The sequence below is a fragment of the Perna viridis genome, chromosome 10 (assembly GCF_037379345.1).
Source record: "Perna viridis isolate PV_CMFRI_1.1 ecotype Kerala chromosome 10, ASM3737934v1, whole genome shotgun sequence".
Taxonomy (NCBI): Eukaryota; Metazoa; Mollusca; class Bivalvia; order Mytilida; family Mytilidae; genus Perna; species Perna viridis.
The window spans coordinates 32,676,822-32,703,136 of record NC_142454.1 but is presented as its reverse complement, the minus strand read 5'-3'; the positions used below and the strand labels follow the sequence as shown (position 1 = coordinate 32,703,136).

General features: G+C 33.3%; 1 protein-coding gene across 1 annotated transcript in view; it reads right to left on the bottom strand.

Annotated features, from left to right (window-relative positions):
• Positions 1-26,315, bottom strand: part of LOC148605452 (gem-associated protein 5-like) — a 144,558-nt gene that overhangs the window by 109,844 nt on the left and 8,399 nt on the right. Inside the window, exons 8-15 of the mRNA XM_088551128.1 lie at positions 25,512-25,597; positions 24,158-24,234; positions 21,933-22,063; positions 20,979-21,052; positions 20,316-20,509; positions 19,580-19,725; positions 18,226-18,394; positions 15,941-16,129 (exon numbers count right to left, since the gene is read on the bottom strand). Coding sequence (XP_088407254.1) covers positions 15,941-16,129; positions 18,226-18,394; positions 19,580-19,725; positions 20,316-20,509; positions 20,979-21,052; positions 21,933-22,063; positions 24,158-24,234; positions 25,512-25,597 — 1,066 coding nt within the window. The remainder of the gene's footprint in view (positions 1-15,940; positions 16,130-18,225; positions 18,395-19,579; positions 19,726-20,315; positions 20,510-20,978; positions 21,053-21,932; positions 22,064-24,157; positions 24,235-25,511; positions 25,598-26,315) is intronic.

The window sequence follows — 26,315 nt, the reverse complement described above, 5'->3', positions numbered from 1 at the left end:
CTTAACACAGATGCCGACACCAGAAAAGTAATACCAATGTCTAGCCTCTCAGGATATTTGCTGAAAAAAATTGGTAAAATTCTACACAACATTTCCTAGTTTTGAGAACAGAAAGACAAAAATGCAGGACGGTTGCCAAAAAAACCGTTTATGAATTAGGGTAGAAAAATCCATTATTTCAGTCTCGCACGAATCTTTTACAGAGCAATAACCATTCCAAAGTACAACATTCAGAACAGGAAATTAATTCCCATCTTTTTCAAAAATTCATTTTGTTATTATTGTCATAAACATACTTAATCCAGAATAGCACCGAGCTACACATCAGAACATATCATCAAGAACGTGACAAACACCACCTGCTGCTGATATAATGGCTGTCTCTGCAGAAAAAGGAAGAAAAAAATTGTGGATGACTTCTCCATTTGTTTGGTTCCTTTAGTTCATTTTAAGTTCTCAGGACTCATCATCTTTTTAAGTCACTAATATTGTTAGCAACTTCTTGCACTCATAATTTCAGTGTTTTACATTCACATAAGACTTGCATAATTATATATTACTACTCCACATTATGCTGCTGATCAGAGCTGTGTTTACTGTCATTTCTAGCTTCATACAGGATCAAAATATATCTCTTGAAAATAATACACATGTGTCCTACATGTGTTTTTCGCTTGTATGAGAATGGGAAGTTTACATTACAAGATGAAATGATCGGTTAGCAATGAACTTAATATAATATTACCAAGTTTCAGACTCAGACACAGAGGCTCGTGTAACAATTGACTGTAAAGGTCATAAACAATATCAGGGCTCCAATATATATATATATTATTGGGGATATATACATTGGGCACCGATATTGTTTATGACCTATATAGTAATTGCCAGTTGTTTTATCTGGTTCCTAATATGGTTCCCTGGTCAATATCATAAGTGACTCAAAGATCATTAAAAATTCACTTTCTGGCAACCAGTTGTTTTGACTGAGAAACATTCAAGTCATCATGATTACGAAAGAGTTATCATATCAAGGGAACAAAAAATTCTAGCTGAAGTCATTAGATTTTAGAACATATCACAATCGTGCCATTTCGGATGTTGAAAGCAAGCTAAAATCAGTGGCATAGAATATTTGACAATTAGTAACATTGAAGACTTCAGTCTTTGATTTTAATATCGTCTGAATATAGCTGAAATATTGCTGCTCGGACGTTAAACCCCAACAAACAAACATTGATTTTAATTAGATTTTATTTGTCAAATAATGTATTCCTTTTTAGTGGAATGTAAAGATGGTCCCCAAAAATAACGGAGCAACACAAGGTGCAATTTAACTTCTAAAAGAGTGATCAAAGCAACCAAGGTTCTAGTGGTAATCAAAAGAATGTAATACCGGCATGGAAAATAGACATACAAAACAAAGAACATAAAGTAACTAAAATCATACATGCAAAGTAACAAAAGCAAATGAGCAACTCAGACTCCACTAAAAACTGGGCGCACCAGTAGGGAAAGCGTCCTCTGCTTTTGTAGAAACGACCGCTGAGTTGCTTCTGTAGTGATGACTTCAATTTTGTAGCAACATAACCCTGTCCCAGAAGCGTGGTACTCTAGAAACAATCACCGAGGTGCTCATAAAAAGTCAAGTCCGGGGCAGACAAAAGAGGAAAGGAAAACTATGCATATTCAACAGAGCATAACATGAAGTTGCAGGCATTGTGGTAAGGGTAAAGGGGTGGGGTAATAATCCACTGGTGCATCAGGGTTATGATCCGGAAATCAATTCCAGGGATGTTTAAAAAAATTCCAATCCAATTCTTCATTTAGCTCAACCTTAAGTCAAAAATGAAGTAATGACTGCTAAAAGTTTTTTTCTCAATCACAAACTGATTTATCTTCTGTTTTAAACACTTTAGATTAGCTTAAAGTGTAATTGATAAAGGCTAGTCAAACCCTACGGACATAACTATGTGTCATTTTTTTCGTAATTTGATGAACTGTAAATGAAATAACACAAACAAGTCATGTATGTAAAAACTGTCTGATACGAATCAGATCATCAGCCAAGAGTCGTGATATGATCCTGGCAGAGTGGAATATTTACAACCCTAGTTGTCTTTCTATGCAAACCCCACTGGTACAGGAAGTTGATATCAGAGAGCTACCAAAATTGTTAAAAACAGATACCCCATCTAGATAAAGCTATACACCTAACTTGAAACTAGAAATACTGTGAGCAAGCTCACCAATGGAATACCTTCTACTTCAACTGGACTTTAATGTAAATTTGCTGAATTATTTCTTTTGGTGCCATCTAACAGTAATATCATCCCATCATGCACATCTACATAAGATACCCAACCTTTATATAAAATTTCATCAAAATCCCTTAAAGATTTAGAAGGAGTTGCACTTACAAGGTTTTAACATGTAAAACCCGTAATTTGGATAATCTCCCTATGGAGTCCTCTGCCAGTTATTATATTTCTTTAAGCACATCTACATGATACCCAAACTGGCTATAGAACTACATCATAATCCCTTAAATGATTTAGGAGTTATGCTAACAAGATTTTAACATATAAAACCCCAAAATTTGGATTATTTACCCTTAGAGTCCTCTGACAGTAATTATATTCCTTCATGCACATCTATATACTGATATGAGATCCCAACTGACCAAATTTTTTTTATCATTCCATTGGGTGGTAAATGGCAAAGTCCCCTGAAACAGGAAGTTGATATCAGAGAGGATCCAAAATTGCTTACAACATATGCCTCATACTAAATTTGAACTAAATCCACCAAAACAATTGTAACAAAAATTTGGCCTGAATGATGGACAGACAAGGTGATTCCAATATATTACCCACTCATTGAGTGTGTATATAAATTATAATAAATTAAACAAACATACAGACACTAAACATTATCAGCCTATCAAAAAGACAGACACTAAACATTATCAGCCTATCAAGAAGACAGACACTTAACATTATCAGCCTATCAAGAAGGGTTACATAGGCTTCTATTGCAGTGGACCAATACTTTTTTTTTTGTAAGAGTTATGTCCCTTACCCTAGGTCTACCTCCTTAAGCTGGATCAATTTTAGTCCAAAAATGGTTCAGTTCTGACAGGTTTCATTGTATTTGGAGAACAAATTGTTCAACACAGTCAACAAATCTTCCTATAGCTCTATTGTACTTGACTGCACCAGAGCTTCCAACGTTACATACAAAAAACAATCATTTCCTTGATTAAACCATAAATATAGAATTTTATGGCAATTTACTGATGTACAGTCAATTTTGCTTTGACAAACATTTCCTACAACTGAAATACGTGACATAATGATTGCTCCTAAACAATCATAAGAGACACGTGTCTATTATCAAGTCCAAACATTGAGTACAAATGTGAATTACTGTGGACAACTTTTGCACGGAATGAACTTGTGATATACAAGCAGTTGCACGAAACCATCTGTCTTGAGGCTGATGCACTTGTAAAGTGCTTTGTTGGCTTCATTGATTGGCCAGTTTTCTTCAATTATTGGAAATTCTTTTTATCAACAGAACTGTTTATATCATTGATGGCAAAAAGATCTTAAGATCGACATCATTAACGGTGATAAACCTTTAAAATATAATTTTATGTGTAAAACCAATTGTAGTTTTTATGTGAAATTCAAAATCCTCAGTGCTTGAATTCTCAATCAATTTTTTATTTTTTTCTGTTAAAACAACTATTGACCAATCTAAAAGAGGCAGCAAATGAAAGAACTTTATAAAACTAGGAGGAGTGTCAAGTCTCATGCTTTATGCAGGAGCCTCCCCATATTTCATTAAAAAATTCAACAATCTCCTGCTTACACGCTTTCGGAAATCTCTCCCATAAAATTTTAGGTTTAAACTTTATTTCTTGTCAAAACAAATTGATCTCTAACCTACGATTGAGACCATTAATTCATAATCATTGTTGTATTGGGAAAATAATGTGTCATCTTTCAGGGGAGGGCATGTCAAGAGAAATTTCACAGTGAAATTGGAATTAAATGAAAATAAAAAGATTTGCAGAGTGCAGCATGATATGACTGCAGTGGTTGAAACATGAACAGTTGGGACAATTGTGGACACAATATTAGTTTTAGCATAGGAACATACAAATAACTGTGGACACAACAACTGGTTTGGACATTATACTGCACAAAATTTGAAAATCAAAATGTTCAAAATCAGACCAAAAATAAAACAGTGTATTGTTTTGGGTGTGGTGCCTTTGACCCCTTTTAACTCAAAAACCATAAAGATATCTGAAATCTGATTGAATATTACAGGCAAGGATTTTCATAAGTAATCCAAAAAACAAACAAAAATTGAAATCATACCCCAAAAAAAAGGTCAAGTTTTTTGTGGTGTGGCCCCTTTGACCCCTTATAACTTGAATACAGTCCAATACACATCAAATCTGCTGATACATATGTTTACCATGTTTTAAAAGGAACACAATTAAAAGGAATAATCAAAATTGAAAGGAAAACAAACATTCTACATGGGTTTTAATAAAATCCCAATTTTTACACTTTTTGGCTCCTAATTTGAAAACGGTAGGGGCTAACTTCAAATTATGCAGAAACCTTTCTTTAGAGGTTAGTAAAATCATAATAAAATTTCATAACAATTGGTCACCTGCAACTAAAGTTATCACACAAAACCAAGCATCTACGGACGATGACAACAGCACCATACCAATATCTGATGGCAAACTTTTTGCGGCTGTATAATAATATAAACTAAGTCGTGAAAACAAAACATTTAAAAATCTTTGTTGAGAAAATTTAGAGATGTGGATCGCTCACTCTTGAATTTTCAAAGGTTAACACCAATGCTAATCAATGGTCTAAAGCCATCCCAATGACCATTTACACTCCATTAAAAAAACCTTCCTTTCCGGGCAATGGGAAAAAACTAGGGTTGGTAGGTAGGCAAAAATATACTATTAGTTGTGGAGTACCAATTTTCATGGATTTCGTGGGTAGGCCAAACCAACAAAATTTGGTAACCAACAAAAAGGAGATTTTCACTGATGTGCACACTGAAAATTTCAAAACCACAAATTCAAGAATCCACAAATTTGTGTTTCCTCCCTAATCCATAAATTAAAGGACTTTTACAGTATCATGTTTTTTTTTCTTTTTTTTTTGGTTTGTTTACGAATGAAAACACTTACAGTAACTTTTAAATTTCAAAGTGTTTGGTTTATTAATTAGCCCCCAGAGGATTTATTAACATTTCAAAAAAACATACCAACTCAAGGTCAAACGATTTGAAACTAAACAGGACTGTTGACTGCAATATGATGATAAAAAAGATTACTGGAGCCATAAGGAATCCTAAATTTCTCAAAATTGACAAGAGTGTTTTATACTTGATAACCAAGGGTCAGAATCTTTCAAATTTTTGCAAAGTAATGAAATACATGATAAAAAAAGAAGCACAATGATTTGCACCACTAGTCAATTCTAAAGAATACCCTCATAACCTTGACCTTCAAACTCTGACCTTGAACATCACTAAGTTTTAGATATTCCTCATGCTTTTTGTGGTATATTAAAATTTACTTATTCTACAGACTTCATCAGTTCATATAAATTATTAGAACATCACACCGTAACTTTTATATGGAACTAAAATCAAATCTAATGGCCTTTCATTCTTAAATAAATTTTGGTGGCAATCTGAATTCCTTATGTGATTAACCTATGACGACCTCAAGACTGGTACACCAAGAACAATAATTCTTTTAAAGAATATGGCCCATCATAGTTGCATGCACCTAAAATTTCACTGGTAAACACATTTCACCGATATCTCCATATTAAGTTTGCAATTAATTGACTTATTTGCAGAAAAGAATTAGGTGGGTTATTCAAGCTATTTAGAAACCTAAGGTAACTCATTCTTCAGACAATTCTATTACCAATCAAGTTATTCCACAGTCTCAAAGAGCACTCATGTACTATTGTATTTCTTTACATTCATGACTCCAGGCAGACTGAAAACAATTTTGGTGCAATTCGGAGAATGTCATAAAATGTTCGAATATAAAAGACTATCGTGTCACTTTATGTCCAATAAATATCCCCTAAAAGAAGAAATTTGTACAAGCAATTTCTGAAATTACTTCCTTTAACAACAAAAAGAATATCATGTTCTCTTAATTGAAATTTCTAAATTACGAACCTTTGAGTATATATTACTTAGGGGGAATATCAGTAAGGGAAAAGATTCTAATAAGTTTTTTTTTTAATATTTTCATTTAAAACAGGAAGAAGATGGCATGCTAGCATATAACCACTAATTACAACTGTAAACAATAGGGCATTCAAACTTTAAATGGCACCATGTGTTAATTACAGGGAAACCTGTGTAAACTGAACCCCTTTCAGACTTAAGAATTCGGTTGGTTTAGATAGGTGTTCAAAATACTGTGTAAAATGATAAATTTGAAAACTATAAACAATGGTGAATGGAACTGTACATCAACTGACTCGCTTGCCTTTTATAGGAAGAAAGATATAACAGCTCTGGAGCTTGCAGGAAACCATGTGGTAGTTGATAAAATTTTCATATCAAACAAATTGTAATATCACTTGATGCTTCTCTTATAAAAAAAATATTCAATTTTTCTATACTACAATTCCATGTAAATTCAAACAGTGCCACTGCCAATGGAAGGGGTGATTAACTGACAAAAAAAAAAAAAGGATGTTTTTTTTCAGTCTTCATATACTATATTACATTTCTATAGTCCTTTTTGTATACAGATCTGTATTTTGGATAAAACCATGCAACCAACTCCCATTTGAATCAACCAAATCAAAGATAACTCTAGCAACTTCCATACAAATCAACCAAATCACGAAAGATAACTCTAGCAACTTCCATACAAATCAACAAAATCAAGAAAGATAACTCTTGCAACTTCCATAGGTCTCACTAACCACTTCCGGGTCAAATGGCCACCCCCCTATGTAGTACCAAAAACACACTGAACCTAGACATATGCATTGTAAGTGCATTATTTGTGTGTATTATGATTAAAAGTAGTCAAAATAAAGCTGAGAATGTGTACTTTAAAATCATATATGTAATTAACTACAAAAGTATGAATATTGTTTACATGTGTGAGTAATTTGCCTCCATGCTGTCAGTTAGCAGAACAGGTGAAAATATGGATTTTCAGTATTATTTATTCATGTAAATTTTGTGAAGAATTTCTACAAACATTGTACCATAAGCATAATGATTTTGGAAGCCTTATTTTCCAAGCTTCGAAACAGTATGCAACTTTAAGATGTCATTTGTCCTGGGAATTCACAGTGAAACTTTGAAAATTACTTTTTTAAAATGTAAAGTACTGGAAACGTTAGAAGTGGTTAGTGAGACCATAAATTAAATTATGGCATATTTCAGAGAAATGCATAATTTGAGGAAAATTGCCTTTCCTGGTCATTATTTCCATTTTCCTATAAAATCAGTACAGTGATATTGGTAATCTGGCTATATTTTAAGAGGTGCATTGTGCAAGGTATTTTAAAAAACAACATAGCAACAAGATTTTTATCAGTAACAGTGACTCATAACTTGACATCATCCATGAAATACATAACGTCACTGCTTGGGATATTCAAAGTACTCAAATAGTCACATAGCACAGACTTAGAATCACACAGTAATGAAATAGGTATGATATAAATTGTTGAAATCTGTTCTTTTTTCATAATTATAAATGATATTTACTATTACAACTTCTTGAATTATCATAGGTATCAATTTGGTTTGACAAGTTAGTTAAAATTGTAATTTTTCAGTAATTTAGGGAAAAATATCACTGAGGGGCATGATATAAAAATGACCATTTCTTTGTAGTTCTATGTCTGATTTTGATAGCTGTGGTCTAATTAGACTCACAATACCACAAGCTTTCATAAAATGTAAAAAAAGAAAAACATAAAAACTCATAAAATGTTTTTAAGGTCTCACTAACCCCTTCCGGGTCAAATAGCCACCCCCCTATGTAGTACCAAAAACACACTGAACTTAGGCATATGCATTGTAAGTGCATTATTTGTGTGTATTATGATTAAAAGTAGTCAAAATAAAGCTGAGAAACGGTATGCAACTTTAAGATGTCATTTGTCCTGGGAATTCACAGTGAAACTTTGAAAATTACTTTTTTAACATGTAAACGTTAGAAGTGGTTAATGAGACCTCAACCAAATCAAGAAAGATAACTCTAGCAAAGTGCCAACTTTATACACAATCTATATAAATTTAATTTCAATTGTCTGAAGGTACCATGAATATGATTAAAATTGATTTCATTTTGGTTGTCTCCCATAGCTACTTGGATAGTTCCCAGGCTGCCACAGGCTATTAATTCAGCACAAAGAAGTCCATACATGTACATGTGTTTTTATAATGTTTTTAGTACATGACTTTGTCGTGTTGATATCCAAATTGATACTGTTTGAGTTTTTGGTAACTAGCTCAGATTTAGATTAGTTGTGCAGTAAACATACATGTATATCAGGTCATTTACATGGTCTTTAATAGGGTCTGTTAGTCCTGTTCTAGTTTCATTTTCTTTACCGGAATTTCTGATGTAGAACGTATTGAAATCCAAAGACCAGTCTGCACTTTACTGCTTACTTTCGGGAAATCGAAACGCTGTATTACCATGTTTAATATTCTATTTCATGCTTTTCTTAACGCTTTTATCATGTGGAAATAGATATTTGTCATTTTTATTGGTATTTTTACACCAAAATATGTTTTGCTTATATATACTGAACCCAATGCTCTGAAAATGACAAATCTCTATGCATTTGAATGGTAGATTAGGATCCATTCTCGTGAAACCACAGAGTTACATTGACGAGACTTACAAACCCTATAGCTATGTGAGGATGTGTACCAAAAGAATTTTTATCTCAAAAGTGCAACAACAGAATGAAAAACTTAAGTAGTAGTCCCTGTAAGAATCAGGCAGTGGGTGAAACATGGTGTAAAGAAACCCACCATTTTGATAGTGTAATTTGACTATTTTCACCATCAGAATCAAGGAAAACAGACAAGATTTCCTATATCATGCTGGACCATTGAGTTACAATTTCATTGAAATGCACTGACAATGAACAATTCAAGGGCAGATAACTCTATCAAAAATCTCATTTTTCTAAGATTTTATCAAAAAAATTTCAGAGCAAATCCAATGATGCAGAGATCAAATAATGGTCTTTGCAAATAGAGAAAGCATATTTGGGTGATATTTTATTGTCAGATCAGTGGTGTTTTGACATGCACGTTTCAGATTTTTTCCCATTTAGCCTGATTCTTCTTTAGCCGAGTTGCTCATTTGCTTTTGTTACTTTAACTGTATGATTTTAGCTACTTTATATTCTTTGTTGTGTATGTCTGTTTTCCATGTCTGGTCTTTATCCCTGGGTTACATTTTTTTGATTACCGCTATAACCTTGGTTCCCTTGATTACTCTTACAAACACTTACACTTAAGACTCATTGTGGGGTCTCTAGCTTTTTTTGAATTAAATAAAAGTGAAATTGGTGGATTTTTGACATGCATTATTCACCACCTCTTTGACTTCTACAGACTGCTACTTTTATGTCTACTTAAATTATAGACTGGATAAATAAGATACAATAATGAATAGGCATAGAGACAGAGTGACGTGAATCTCCGTCAGAATGCTTACAATACATGCCCAGAATAGTGTATTCAAAGCATTTACAAAATCCCTAGCAGGTAATAGAACAAGCTATCAAAAATCTCTGCAAATACAAATCGGGAAAAAAATCTATAACTTTTCATCCCTTACTCCATCAAATCTGCCATCAAATGCACATTCATCTTAATTACCTGTAAGAAACCCACTCATTTTTCAATATGTTTCTCAAAATACATTTAATCATAATCCTAGACACATAATTACAGAGTCAGTTTTTGATAAAAACAATCAAATTGTCTCCTGGCAAATTTTTGACATAGAATCCTTGAAATGGCATATTAAGGGCAAAAGTGATAAAGAGTCAAATGTGTATAATCATTATGGAGTATTTAAAGCAATTATCTCTATGTTATCAGTATCAATAAATAGTTAAGGCTTACGATAATTGCTTTAGCATGATGGAACATAGAAGGGTTATTTTTTTGCTTTTTATGTAATGTCGTGTCATCAGAAATCATAACTATTCCTTTAACAATTACTGTACTTTCAGTTTTATTTACCATTCTGTGTAAGAATTAGGCAGTGGGTGGCACATAATTTTTCTCAATTATGTCTTTTTTGCCACAAATACATTCTATACATCAAGAAAACAACAAAAAACTATTTAAATTTATCCTGAAGCATCTGTGACATAGATATTTTTTTATTGCTTGTACAGGGACAAAGTACTGGAAAATTTTCCCGCCACGTTTCCATAGTGCATTTTCAACTAAATATGACCTATCATCATCTTAAATAAAGCAAAAGTTACAAAAACTTGGACAATGCAATAAAATATCTGTGGTTTTTTTTATCATGTGCCTCACCTTATGGACATTTTGCCTGACTCTTAGACAGAGAAGTACTTAATCTCCCAAAATATCAACCAGAATTATTTTTATCGTGGTTCCAAGGCAACTTTCAAAAGTGCAATTGCCATTAGAGCAAACTTTTAGCAACAGCAATGTTTTTTCTCTACTGACAGGGTCAATATTATAATTTGAAATTATAGTTTCAATTTTCTCTTTTGAAAAATAGCCACTAAAAAGCTTTGTCCTTTTATACCATGTGATCAATCATGCAGGCAAAACAAGACTGTATGCAAGCTAGCAGGATGTTACTCCATGCTTGCAACATGTAAAAAACCTTAATTTTAATGATTTCCCTTGGCAAACATCTTACAGTAAAACTTAAAAGGAGTCCAAATACATGTATTAGGTACATGCAAGGAGAGTGATGGATGAACATGATCATTCATTTAAGTCAACTTTACTTTTAAAATTGTTTGTCAGAAGGGGTTGTATGATTACATAAGGTTTGCAGAGGTAATTCCGAACAAGTTTGGATTAAATCTAACCTCAGTGGTTTGGCTGATTAATTTGAGGAGTAACAGTTAAAAGGAAGGACATCATCAAGAGTAGAACAGACAAATGATAAGTGAAAAGCTGACCCACATAAAAGTACAGTACTGAGTACCATCAGAAAAAAAAAGATTAAGAGATTTACAAAAGGTATTCTGAGTTTCAAATGACTCAATACATCTCAAAAGCTTTCAACCTGTACTTAAAAAAACACAACTTTTCATTGAAAATTATTTCAACACCATTTTGATCAGTAAAGGGAAATTGCAATGCAAGATCTGCAACATGAAAATTGATTTTTTTTTCTGAGGCCAAACAGCTGTCACTTGTTAAAATTTTACAATTACATCTTAATATTATTATCCATAGAAATTTACAAAATGTAAACTCAATATTTCATAAACATAAAACTTTTAAAAAGCAAGAAGAATTTTGGAAATTCAGAATAATGGTACAAAACCTTGAATCACAAAAACAAGATAAGGATAACAAGACAAAAAAAAAGTCCACAACAGTTAATCAGAATGAATTTAACAAGCAACTCCTATTGAAATGCCTTCCACAGCCACAACGAAAAAAACTAAATGAAAAAAGTCCCATAACTCTTATTAAATGGTGGTGCAATATGATCAACTACAAATGGTGACTAACAATCCCACACAATCAGTCAAACAGTTTCCAAACAGTCACATCCGCAAGCGTGAACAAACAGAAACCAGTATTTCTATGTCCCCTTCCACCATATCCAACACTCTGACTACTAATGGAAATAATTCATCTTATTTGGGATCAATTTTGAACCATTTCTTGGACAATTTTGAAATCTTACGAAATAATCTTATATCAGAGGTAGTTAATCATTAGCTATCATTATGCAATAACTTAAAAGTATTAGGTAATACAATAAACAATTCTTATCTAAGAACAAAATTTTCCAGTTTAAAGTTGGAACAATCAGATAGTAAAAAGATATTGGATTTGATGCATGCATATAGTACATGCTATAAATCCACATTATTACAACACTTTATATTGGTAGTTATCAGTATTAATAGAAAAATTAACTATTTCCATAAATGAATCATTCCTAATCCTGAATTTCATCTGTATGTTCTTAAGCAGAAATAGCACACAAATGCTGCAAATAGAGGGAGTCAAGGCTATCAGCATGCTGCTGGACAAACAAATAGAGGGAGTCAAGGCTATCAGCATGCTGCTGGACAAACAAATAGAGGGAGTCAAGGCTATCAGCATGCTGCTGGACAAACAAATAGAGGGAGTCAAGGCTATCAGCATGCTGCTGGACAAATAGAGGGAGTCAAGGCTATCAGCATGCTGCTCGACAAACAAATAGAGGGAGTCAAGGCTATCAGCATGCTGCTGGACAAACAAATAGAGGGAGTCAAGGCTATCAGCATGCTGCTGGACAAATAGAGGGAGTCAAGGCTATCAGCATGCTGCTGGACAAATAGAGGGAGTCAAGGCTATCAGCATGCTGCTGGACAAACAAATAGAGGGAGTCAAGGCTATCAGCATGCTGCTGGACAAACAAATAGAGGGAGTCAAGGCTATCTGCATGCTGCTGGACAAACAAATAGAGGGAGTCAAGGCTATCAGCATGCTGCTGGACAAATAGAGGGAGTCAAGGCTATCAGCATGCTGCTGGACAAATAGAGGGAGTCAAGGCTATCAGCATGCTGCTGGACAAACAAATAGAGGGAGTCAAGGCTATCAGCATGCTGCTGGACAAATAGAGGGAGTCAAGGCTATCAGCATGCTGCTGGACAAATAGAGGGAGTCAAGGCTATCAGCATGCTGCTGGACAAACAAATAGAGGGAGTCAAGGCTATCAGCATGCTGCTGGACAAACAAATAGAGGGAGTCAAGGCTATCAGCATGCTGCTGGACAAACAAATAGAGGGAGTCAAGGCTATCAGCATGCTGCTGGACAAATAGAGGGAGTCAAGGCTATCAGCATGCTGCTCGACAAACAAATAGAGGGAGTCAAGGCTATCAGCATGCTGCTGGACAAACAAATAGAGGGAGTCAAGGCTATCAGCATGCTGCTGGACAAATAGAGGGAGTCAAGGCTATCAGCATGCTGCTGGACAAACAAAAAGATCTTATGTTCTGATATTGCAGGTACAGCAGGATACCCAATGTAATATTAAGGATTTATTGTAAATAGTAGAACCATCAGTGTGAAATCAAATGGATGATTCAAGGATCAAGTTTGAACCAAAAATGGTTCAAGGTAAAATTTAGAATCAGTGTAAGCAAAGCTCTCAAAGGGATATCCCCAACCCCTATTTCATGTAGGCACACAAAGAATGGACATTAAAACTGATACCCTCCCCTATTTCATATAAACACACACAGAATACTGTACACCTGATTTTGAAATTCGTGCCCCAATTTTCTAAGGACTGGAAGGGATGAAAGACTACCAATTAATTTTATCTGGCCTAAGTTTAACAAATAGTTTTAAATAAATTGTTAAGTTTTTTTGTGAATACATATAAGGTACCCTCTTTTAACTCATCTGAATGTTGAAGTCCATGTCCATAACAACAACCTTTTCAGCATTCAAATCTGCACTTTTAAGAAAATCATATATTCAACTCCCACTGAAATCAACCAAATGAACCCAAATCAAGAACGATAACTCTTCCAAAGTGCAACTTTCATGTACAATCTATATGATTTTTATCTCGAAAGCACAACAACCAAATGAAAAACTAAGACTGGTTATGTGATCAGTAACTGTTTCTGAACAAGAAATAAGACTGAATTCGGTGGGTGCATAAATCACCTTCTGTCTGATTTTTATAAAGACTTAATCAACATAACAAGCCATACCTGTTAACCTAGTCAAACCTTATTGTAGGAGATCTCCTGCAATCCATCACAAAATTGCGGGAGATTTTGCATGACAACATTATCGACATATTTCATGATGTTATAAATGTTATAAATCAAATAAAACAGAGGATTTTAAATATTTTTTTTCAAAATCATAAATACATGATATATACAAATGAATCAACAAAATGAATTATACATGTATTCACAGAAGTGATGCTTGGTATGGCATAAAATAGGTTTTGCCCTGGTCCAATGTTCATCACGGGCATGTCAATGAATCTGGTTTTGATGGACCTGCTTCCATCTTTATGATTACGTACAAGAGTAGCAAAGAACATTGTTTTCATCACATAAAATACTGAATGCTTTCTGTTCACAGTTTTCAATTACTGTACGTTTGTAGCCTCAAGCCTTGGTACGATAACCTTTATGATTTGGGTGCATATAGTCCTTTTACATTAAAATTTCTCTTCAATTTTATCATCAGCTAATGTTTTTTTTTTCTCACAGTCAGTAAAATTATCAGCCACATGAAATGGCAAGTTGTGTGCAGCCACAAAGTTCATAAATTCTTGACATAACCATCCATTCGAAATTGCACACTCCTTGAGATGTTTAGGTTTCCAGCATGCACGATACCCAAACGCATGCTAAACGCTCACCAAATGCATGATAAACGAATGCTTCTATGGTGCATTTAAACGAACACTCCTATCGTGCATTTAAACACACGATAAATGAATGCTCCCAGTGTGCATTTGAATGCATGATAAACAAACACTCCTAGCGTGCCTTTAAACGCACGATAGATGAACGCTCATATCATGCGTTTAAACACACGATAAATGAACACTCCTAGCATGCCTTTAAATGCACAATAGACAAACGATGAAAAATAATAATATTGACATTTCATGAAGACCTAAACGCTTCTGTTGTGCATTTATCGTGCATTTAAACGAATGCAAAACAATGTGTAAACGCACGATAAACAATGTATGAACACTAAAATGCAAAACGTGAAGTCTCAAGGAGTGTAAATCATGCTATTTGTCGATATGAATGATGATTATTCCAGAGAGACTCGTATGTCAATCAGCTGTTCCAAGCGTTTTGATGATAAAGCGCTTACGCGACACACGCAGTTGTTGGTATAAACAAAAATGGCAGACAAATTTGATGAATTTAATTACGGGAGGTTCTTACAGGAGGAATTCTTGAAATCGGGAAATCGATGCCTCCTGCATGGGGACTTTTTTTTGTGGGTCAAAAGGTAAAATTACGGGAGACTCCCGCAAAAAATGGTAGGGTTAACACCTATGTAACAGGCACACACTATAAACTGATTATAATTCTCTGAAAGTTTCATAAAAAAATTCATTTAAGAATTTAGTAGGTGTTGATACAAAACTGCACCCCAACCTTCAATCTGACCCAAGAACAAATCCCTAATCACATTTATGCTAATTGAAATCCTTCATTTATTCAGATCAACAATCATAGGCATTATCTAAAAAGATTCCCTGAAATTTTCATTAAAATCCATCTAAACAGTTTCAAAGGAGTTAAGGACATAAAATTGACAAAAGGCTAAGCAAAATGATGGACAGAAGAACATCATGACCCCAACTATATATAACTGCCCCACTTATAGGCAATGGACAAGCTGCAGTTCAGTAGTGTCTATTTAACATGAAAGTTCACTCTCTCTACCAGCCCTGACAACAATTTGATGCCTGACTTTATCAACTGTCAGCATATCTCCTTGAGATTGCCATGGACCACATCAAAACCGTTAAAGAGAGTGGGGATTAACCAGATGATGGAATTAGTTGAGCAGTGGAAACACTGCAATATTTTTTATATATAGGACAGTCTTTGAGATTAATCAACAACATAAATCACCTTTTACAACATTTACCTGTGGAGTTATCTCCCTTCTCATCCATTTCCTGTTTCAGCAATAGTTCTTTCTTATTTTGTAACAAAGCTTCAATGGATTCCTGATCCTGTTTACCTAACTCTACACCATTTTCTACTGTAACATTTTCTCCTTCCTGTTCCGCCTTTTTTTTACCACCCTTAATCTTAATTTTCTTCTTTCTAGCCACTGTTAAAAGAAAATAGAAATACATTTTTTTTTCTACATTCCTTCATTACAGATGCAGGCAATGCACAGTAGTACAAGTTTGAAATTGAACCAGAGATTACAAGTACTGTAAGCAGGCCCTCAACCAAATGAGATAAAGGAGTACTTTACTATCCATATTGATGTATAATACTGTGGAAGTACCTTTACTCTTGGGTACCAATTTTTCTGATTTAAGGAAGTAACATTAGTTTGTAGATTCTGCAATTCCTGAAAATGACAACTCTATCATGCAAATGAATGAGAAAATTTCATTTTGTTTGGAATGAAATTTCATGGGTTTTTCAAACCACCAAAATCACAAAAATTGAAAACAGCACGAAAAATGACACTTTCATAGTATGAAAAGCAGCATTTTAGTCTACTTATGAAAGGAAGCCACTGTTATAATTCTTCAATGAACTTTGAAAGTATACAACTTCAAACCTGCACCTTTATTATACATTCCATAAAATAACATGAATTTTCAGTTGGATGTTAAATGTTACCAACTGAAGAGAGTACTAAACTCATGTAGCTATCTCAGTATGTTATTAAGTAGCACTCCATTTAAGAATCATGCAAAATATGATTCATGGTTGGAAAGCCTACATATTTTCATTTTTTGATATTTTGTTGAAATTGTTATAGTAAACAGAAATTAACATTGGTTTTTCATATAACCCATGCTTTTAGGAGATAAAAATTGTAAAGAATGTACTGTAGAATTCATAATTAAGAGAGATAACTCTGTAAATGAAACTTAAATACAATAGAAACTGTTGGATTTTCAATGTGAATTATCTCCTAAGCGCAGACAGATTGGAATGAATAATCATACAATTCATCTTAGACCTGTAAAGCAACTTAATAACAAAAATAAAAACATGTAGCCTTTTTTTCATGTGTATCACATTTTGCAGATTTTGCATGATTCTTAAAAAGACTGATACTTAACACTTCAAATAATCACTTAAGGTAAATTTAGCTTCTAATCAACAGGAAGTAATTCATTGGGAGACAAGATACACTGAACAAACCTTTGAAGGAATGATATTTAACTGTAAAATCTACCATGATCTTGAAAAGAATATTTCAGTGAATAAAATCAACATTGAAATTCAAAACCTCACAAATCAAAAGTATAAAATCGTAATATTCCAGCATATACAGATTTGGAACAACAAATACCGTTAACTGGACAATTTTTGCGAGGCTCTAACTTTTGTTATATTCGCAAGATTAAGGGAATCACAAGATAATATACTTTCCATACCATTAAAACTGAAGAAGGAAAAATGAAGTCTATAAATTTAACACCCGAATTCATAGAGCGAATCCCAAAATTTGGCACCCACGAAAATTACTCCCAAATGGTAGTGTAAGGGGGCTTTGCCACCATTTACACATACATTATGGTTACATTTTCGGTTCTGATGCACCTATTCATTTACATTAGTATTTTGATAATACAGATCATAGAGAAGACAAATTCTCGAAATTGCACAGATTGAGGATTTTCACAGAAGGGACAGAACAAAAATTTGTGGAAGCTTTGGAGATGTTTTTTAGAAGTGCACATGCTTGCATCTACCCATTAGAATTTTTTTTTATTTCCAAAGCTTAAATGTGAGCAAAATATTTATGCAAAAAGAACAAAACAACTTCCAAATTTTTCTATTAAGGATATTTGCTGCTCATGTTCAGCCATTTTTGTCAGATTTTAGGGCTCCTCTGTTTTTTATCCAGTTCACAGCATAACTGCTTTTTGTACGTAACCCCCATTTTTCTTTTCATAATTTCATAATAAACACCTTCAAATGAAATCCTTGTTACTTCTTAGGATTTTTAATAGATAAAACCTTCTAATGCCACACATGAAAAATCAAGAGAAATCCTTTTCCCGCCAAAACTTCAAATGCTTACATCTTAAAACAAGCACACTGACCCATAAATCTTTTGTACTTATACTGTTCTAGAGTGTAAGATCTCAAGAGTCCTTTGAAATCCGAATTATTCTTAAACAGATTAGCGAAATGCCTTGGATCCTATAAAGGATAGATCACATCAAGCCTTACCATTTGATTCAGAAGGAACATGGTCAGCTACTCTCCATTTATGAAATGAGAAATCTTCACCTCCAGTATATATCATGTCTTTCTCATGTCCACTCCACTGAACAGTGAGTAATCTCCCCTTGTGTCCACGGTAACAAGCAACCATTTGTTCATTGTCAACATCCCAAATCTAAACAATTTTAATAAGTATATAATGAGAATATGTCAGCTCAAGGCAAAAAAGGGTCATGTTTAGAAGTTTCTGTATGTTGTGTGCATTTATTTTTGCACTTCTGTCTTTTTTTTTTACCAAAGTTAAGATTTTCTTTTTTGCAGAATAAAAGAACAAAATATCACATTTTTTCAAATCAAAATTCCTATATGCATTTTCAAGCTACAGCAGTTGTATATTGCCATAGAAAAAATAAACCATTGATTATAGAGTTTACAGCATATGTATTTTGATATATCAATAATTACCACTAGAAAGTTATGTCGCATTTAGGCCACAAACCTGTTCTAGCATGTAGTCTGAAACACAATTCTATTTTTTTTTTTCAAACATCCAAAGAACTATTTCATCCCACATAAAACAACTGGACATCCATATTCAGAATTATTTAAGTGGAGATCACAATATCTATGTTACAAATACAAGCTGTATCTTTCCCAATTCACCAAAATGGCAGAAAAACAGAGACATAGAAAAATGCCAACAATGCAATGATCCCTGCAAACAAAACTTTGGCAACTAAATCTAAATATTTGTTATCTTACTATATGAATTCTGTAGTATATAACAAACCACAGCCTGACCATCATAAGAGGCTGATGCTATAAACCCATTACAATGTGTGCTATATTACATTAATGTAAGCCTGTGATGAAGACCAAACAGAAAAACCTACTAACTTGAAATTCCGTGATGAACATCAAAACAAGATTACCCAGCACTAGAGACTGCTTTATTTGGTGTTACATGTTAAACCCTTAATTATCTTCCTTAGAAGTCTTCCAAAGTAATTATATTTCTTTATAATGTCCAACCTTCCTATAAAATTTCATCCAAATCTTTTGAGCGGTTAAGGAGGAGTTGCACTTACAAGGTTTTATCATGTAAAACCCTCAAATTGGATTATCTCCTCTTGTTGTCCTTCAACAATAACTATATATAATTCCTTTTAGCACATCTGTGTATAATGAACAATCTTCCTATAAATATCATTAAATCCCTTCAGCCGTTTTAAGAGGAGGAGTTGAACTTACAAGGAATGCCTACAGATGAATGGATGGACAGACAGACATACAGGATGATTCCTATATACCCCCTACACTTTGTTCTCAGGGGTAATAGAAGAAAAAATCAACAACATACCATAGCCTGACCATCATAAGAGGCTGATGCTATAAAGCCATCACAATGCGTGCTCCATGACAGTCCTGTAATCCTGTGACAGTGACCACGTAGTGACTTTAATGGCTCTGTTACTATGGCAGGTTCTTTGCTTTCATTAGATAACTCTGTAAATATCAAATATCAGACATCAAGGGTACATATTTGGTACTTTCAAAGTTTTTAGACATTTTCACATGTATTTAAAATTGGTGTTCTATAGATAAATGTGATTTTAGTTATTAAGTATTGAGATATAAGTGTTCAGATGTTTCATACTACAAGTTTTATATATTGAGCTTATAATTATGATGAAGTATTCAACCATAGAGCAGATCATTGTTGTGACATTTTTATTTTTCTCTATATTCAAAAGATTAAAGAAAGCATAAAAATAGAAGCTTAGACACATTCCCTATTCCACATTGTCTTATTTTATTATTAAAAAAAAGTTCAAATACTTTTCATTAACTCCTGTAAAGCATACATATCAAAGTACAAAAATTAAAATATAACTGTATAATACATTTCTTCAGAGAACAAATCCAAAAATTTGGCTTCTGCAAAAATTACCCACTATACGGTACTTCAACATACAGATTATACATAGTACAGGACTTTTAAGTTAAGTTACAAGCATCATTCCAATTTAAAGACATGTCTTTTATTTTTTCAAAAGCAGACTTCTTCGAAAACAAGTCAATTTTGCAACTGTTACCTAACACTGGATTCAAGTCGACAACATTTACTGTTGATTCGTTAGTTCCTGTGGCAATGTAATTCTTGTATGGTGAGCCTGCACTCGATGTGGTGGTAAAATTAGGATGCCATGCTATTGCATTCACCAGCTTCTTGTGAATATGGACTGTTACTAACAGTTTAAGATTAGAAGGTTCAAATACCTCTATTGACCTGTAAAACAGAATACTGTAAATGAACAATTTTTTGTGGGGTACCAATTTTCATGGTAAGTCAAACCACAAATATAAATTTGAAGTGTTAATTTTTGTGTTTTTGGGTGTCAATTATGAACTTTAAGGCCATAACATAGTTCACATAGGAGTTATTCTCCTTGATATTTTTGTGACCACAAATGATAGAAAAATTTCAATGTCAACAAATATTTTGAAAAAAAAAAAATTATACTGTTTAAATTAAACACCACAAAAAGAAAAATTTTGGCATCCAAATTTTTAGTTTTAATATTACAGTGGTTTTGTACTGTGAGTTTTATATTATTACATAAACAACAAATGTAATTTATGAATTAAAGCTTATTAAAGTATGATGCAGATAAATATAGAAATGAACTGATGAAGAAAAAATCTTTCAAGATTACTTCAATCCCTAACTTGTAGAAAGGTTATTTAATAGTACAAACCCATCATCATTGCCAATGGCTAGGAGGGAAAAATCTGGACTCCAACTGATCTCACTTCTAACTGGTACTCTTTGCTAAAAACATATAGAACATATAATTTTGTTTAAAAAGAAATTTATATAACATTGGTAGCTTTTTTTCAATATGTTACACTATACACTTTCAAGGCTTCTTTCAATTCATATGGAAAATTTACACAAATCAAGATCAATTTTCAACATTAAGCCAGATTTATTTTTTGCTGTAAACAAATATTTCATCTCTGTCTGTTAAAAAAATCAAACAGTTGTTGGAAATGAATTATAACATCCTGCATTGCAAATGATTTAGTGATCACCCATAAATGTTCTGAGATTTATAACCTAAATTTAATTTGATACTGGTGTTTACCTACACAGGCAAATATTTTTCATGTGAAAATCATGCTAATTGAACTTCCCTTGAAATTCACATGAATTTCAAATGACATGAACATGATTTTCACATGAAATTCACTAAACACAAATTTCATGCAAATTTCATCTGAAGGCTTGATTTACTCGAATTTCATGTGAAATCTGCAACAAATTTTATTTGCTTAATTCTGGTAAAATCATGTGAAATTTGTGTGAAAATCATGTGATATATTTTTGCCTGTGTATAACCCATGAAAGCAGAGATCCAATGTTTTTATTGGCCCTTCCTGCCTAATGAAGGAATGCAGATGAAATACTACATAAGAGCCAGTCATCATAATTATTAACTTGACTGATACAAATTTGAAATTTCCTTTAAGACACTTTTATGTATAGTAATTGATAAATTACATTCCCATTGTACTGCTTTGTGAAAGAATATAATCAGTCCATAAAAACAGAGGAAAACATTGCATAATTCTGATAAGATAAGGTTTTGGTGATTATATTTAAAATTAAAAAAAAATATATTTTTTTTTCAAAGTTTGTCATATGTTACCTTCCTGCCATTGGAGAGTTCTATTAGGTCATTAAGGTCCTGAGCCTCGTCTTCAAGTCTCTGTGGGTCATGCTGCATAATAACACCATCACCAATACTGTACAGAAAGTATGCCGCTGTGCTACTGGTTTCTACAATTATAGAGATTTTATAATAAATATTGATGAATTGTTTCTAGCTCACATAAACTGGCCTAATCTCTGGCACAGAGGGTATATTCACTATTTAAAAGCTTTACACTTCTGCCATACTCAGTGCTAAACCCTACCCCTTTATGCAAATTAGTACAGTACACCAGAAACAGTTTCAGGGATTTGTAATAAGTTGTGCTCATGCACTGTAAATTTTTTCACATCCTGTATAGCAGAGCCTATCAGCTAGAGAAGTGATATGCAGTTAACAAGAAGCAGTTTTAGGTCTGTGGAGGAGATTAAAATTGACCTGTTTGGACAAGACTAGCCACAGGTACACTGGTCTTGAAGCATTCCATCTAATAAGTACACCTAACACTTTATCTAGTTACAACTATTCAGTAAAGGTTAGCTCTAGCTATAGAGGACTGTAATTCATATTATGTCTTTCACGAAGTTTTACTACTCATTACAACACTGTCTATATACAACAAAGCAGTAATCCAGCCTGCACAAACTCATACAATAATTGTGAATGTATTTTAGGCATTCGGTGCCTGAAATGGCTTGGTCGCCCGCTTGCCAAATACAATCAGTTTTGTATTAGGCGACTAAAAGTTCCCAAAAGACATGAAGTTGCTGGCCCCCCAAAAAAATGTCTGGGTGACCCCTCCCTTGTGCTAGAAAAATTTTAAAAAATCATAATCATTTCTTGTTTTTTTTATTTTTTACCACTTCTGTTGACAAAGGTAGATAACTTAGGTAAGTGATTAATTTCGTCCCAGCATGACTCAGACAATGTACAATACGACTGACCCAACATTGTTGTCCGACAAAGCATAGATATATAACAGCCTTCATGATTGGTTAATAAAAATACATATGAGCAACAGCAATAACTTTAACAAATCGAATCAATGGTTAATATCAAGGATGGCGGAGACAGGCCTGAAAGAGGGCTGGAACTTTTTTAAAAGACAAGGAGGCGGAGATACAAACAAACCCTCAAAACATGCCAAGTTCTTATTTGTTCCATGTATTAAAGCAATTTGCCTTTGCTTGAATTGTCTTTGTAATTTGAATGATTATTTCTTAGTTCATTTTACCAACTTTCAACCCCTACAAATTACTTTTTTAGGCGGGCCTGCACCATGCAATTTGGGCCAGTGGCTCAGAATTTTCACTAGCCCAAAATATTTTTTCATTTCAGGCACTGGCATTCTCATGGTAATCAGACTATCTAAAGGACACTGATATTGTCTGTAATGTTGATAATGTCTAGAGCTGCAGGCAACACATTAGTAACTTCATTAAAGATTTTGAAGTGGGCCATATAAACAGTTATGACTTGTTAACATTTAAATGTACATTAATATATATCACATGACCAAGTCTTAACAAATAGCTCATTCTTCTCTGATATGAAATAAACAAATACTACACTCATCTTCTGCAAATTTAATTTTAGAATCCTCAAGCCTTATAGGGTATGTAAGTCTCGTCATGTGACTCCGTGATTTCACGAGAATGGGTCATAGTCTACCATTCAAAAGCATGGAGACTTGTCATTTAGAAAGTGTTTAGTTCAGTGTTGAGAGCAAAACATCTTTTTGTTTAAAAAATACCGACAAAAAATGACAAATATCTATTTCTATATGATAAAGTTATTAAGAAAAAATATAAAATAGAAGATTTTGCATTGTTATACAGCCTTTCGAGTACCCGCAAGTATACAATAAAATGCAGATCGGTCTTGGTTTTCCTTATTCTACGTCGTAAATTCCGGTAAAGAAAATGAAACTGGAACGAGACTTACATACCCTATTAATGAACTGATATCATGTAGTTAAAGGGGGTGCAGAAGCAACACAAATGTACATGAACATTCTAAACCGTGTTGCTCTTCCAAGGATAAAGATTACATAATTTAAAGACTGATGGAAAAGATATCATTTTAAAAGCTCATCTCTGAAAATTCTATTTCCCCTGATAAAGAATTTTCAGTAAAAAAGTCATCTTTTTTTCAATTATATCTTTTATCTTCATTACTTTGAAATAGGGGTAATCAAGTAAGAGTAAGTCTACAATATCTACCTGTTTTGATGCATGGCGGACCCCAGGAAACAACATACACTGTACGTTTATGGTAATTTGATGAAATGAAAGGTGGCCTGAAAAGGCAGAAAAAAAACACAACGAATGAAAACTAACTATTACTACAAACGTAGTTTTCTAAGAATTAAGAAGGTAGGCCTAGGGTAAGGGACATAACTCTTGAAATCAGTGACATGTTTGTATCATATTCAATTTCACCAAAGCCTTTCAAGCTTTCATTTGAAACAGAATGAAATCGATCAAAGTTACTTTGATGCTGACATGAAATTGATATCAAGAGCCTGAATACAAACATTCCAATGATTTATAAGAGTTGTGTCCCTTACCTTAGGTCTACCTCCTTAAGAAACAATTCACAAACCCAATTTCATCATGGTTTTTCTACAAACTGGCCAATTATAATTACTTATTTTTTCCTTAACGATAGGTCGGGAAAAACAAGGACATAAAAGGTCAACTGTTGTTAAACAATGAAAAAATATAGTAAAATAGCGTCCTTATGAATTATTTCGTTTCTATGTTTATGAATAGATGCAGCTTGTGTTGCATGAAATGGTGACCGTTGTGAAGCTAAATTCTTCTGACGTGGGCAAAATTGGAAAAAAACTTATCTTTGATCATCGTACGTCTATGACTTTCATCATATGTTTATCTTAGTGGTCTAAACACCCTGGAAGACATGTTCATACTCTAATAAAATTACATTGCAATATAAATTGGCCATGTCACTTTACAGAGTTTTTCCAGTACTTAACAAACATTTAAGTGTAATTATTTGTAAGAATCTGGTAAAATGAGAAAATTCAGAAATGTGCATGTCAAAACCCACTAATCTGGCAATGTAATATCAATCAAGGATACTTTCTCTATTTGAAAAGACCATAATTTGATCTCTGCACCACTGGCTTTGCTCAGAAATTTTTCAATAGAAAAATGAGGTTTTTGAGAGTTACCTGCCCTTGAAAAGTTTATTTTCAATGCACTTCAATGAAATTATAACTCAATGGTCCAGTATGATCTTGTCTGTTGTCCTTGATTCTGATGGTGCAAAAAGTCAAATTACACTATCAAAATGATGGGTTTTTTTCTTACCATGTTTCACCTACTGCCAGATTCTTAGAGGGACAGACACTTAATATTTTAAGCAAATGTGGAGTACATGTATGTATGCAAAATAATTTCCAATTACTACCAGAACTAAACTTAAATTTATAAGAAAATATAGATCCTGCAGAACTCTGATTTTAAGGTCACCTGTAAATATTCAGAACAAGAAATAATAAATATGAATTTTTTTCGCTCTCAGAACACAACATGTAAGACTTATTCTAACCTGTTTGCTAGTATGTCATATATACCAACTCTACCATCATCAGTACCATAGGCTAACACCCCTTCTCTCTTTGGATGCCAACATAACTAAAATAGAATTTTAATGTAAAATTTTTCAATTCATTGCACTGGAAAAGTATCAACTATTTCACAATTAACACATATAGAATTATACTTACTTTCTATTTTGATATTGACAATATCATATGGAATATCTAGACAAGTGTGTGAGCATGAGTGAGATATTCCACATGATACATTGTCAGTATCAAAATCCAAAGTAACTTTTATTCTATTTAATAGTAATTTAATTATTGCATTTTAATCATTCTAATGTATATTTTGTTTCTGAACTATTATCGTAGTGCAAATAAAAAAACAGTAGCATAATGCTTGTGTGTGACATCAATTTCATTCAAAACTCTAAGGAAGATCTGATGACATCACAATCACTGCTAATGTTCTGAAAAATATTTTCGAATATCTTGTCGTGTACAAGAGAAAAGAGATATCTATCAACATAAAAGAACAGTGTTCCAATGTCCCCAGCATAAAAAGATACATTTCAAACTTTAAATTTTCTAATTTTCAAGGGCCATAACTTTTGTAAAAATCATTCCACCATAACCAAAGTCGAACTTAAACTGTAACTCTTCATAAAAAGGTGACATACCAAATACAAACTAATTTGGTAGGAGCATTATAAGAAAAAGTGTGGAAAACCCGGACGGATGCCCAGCATTTTCATGTCCCCTTGTGATGCATCGCGAAGGAAAAAAATCAAAGGAAATTATACAGAACAACA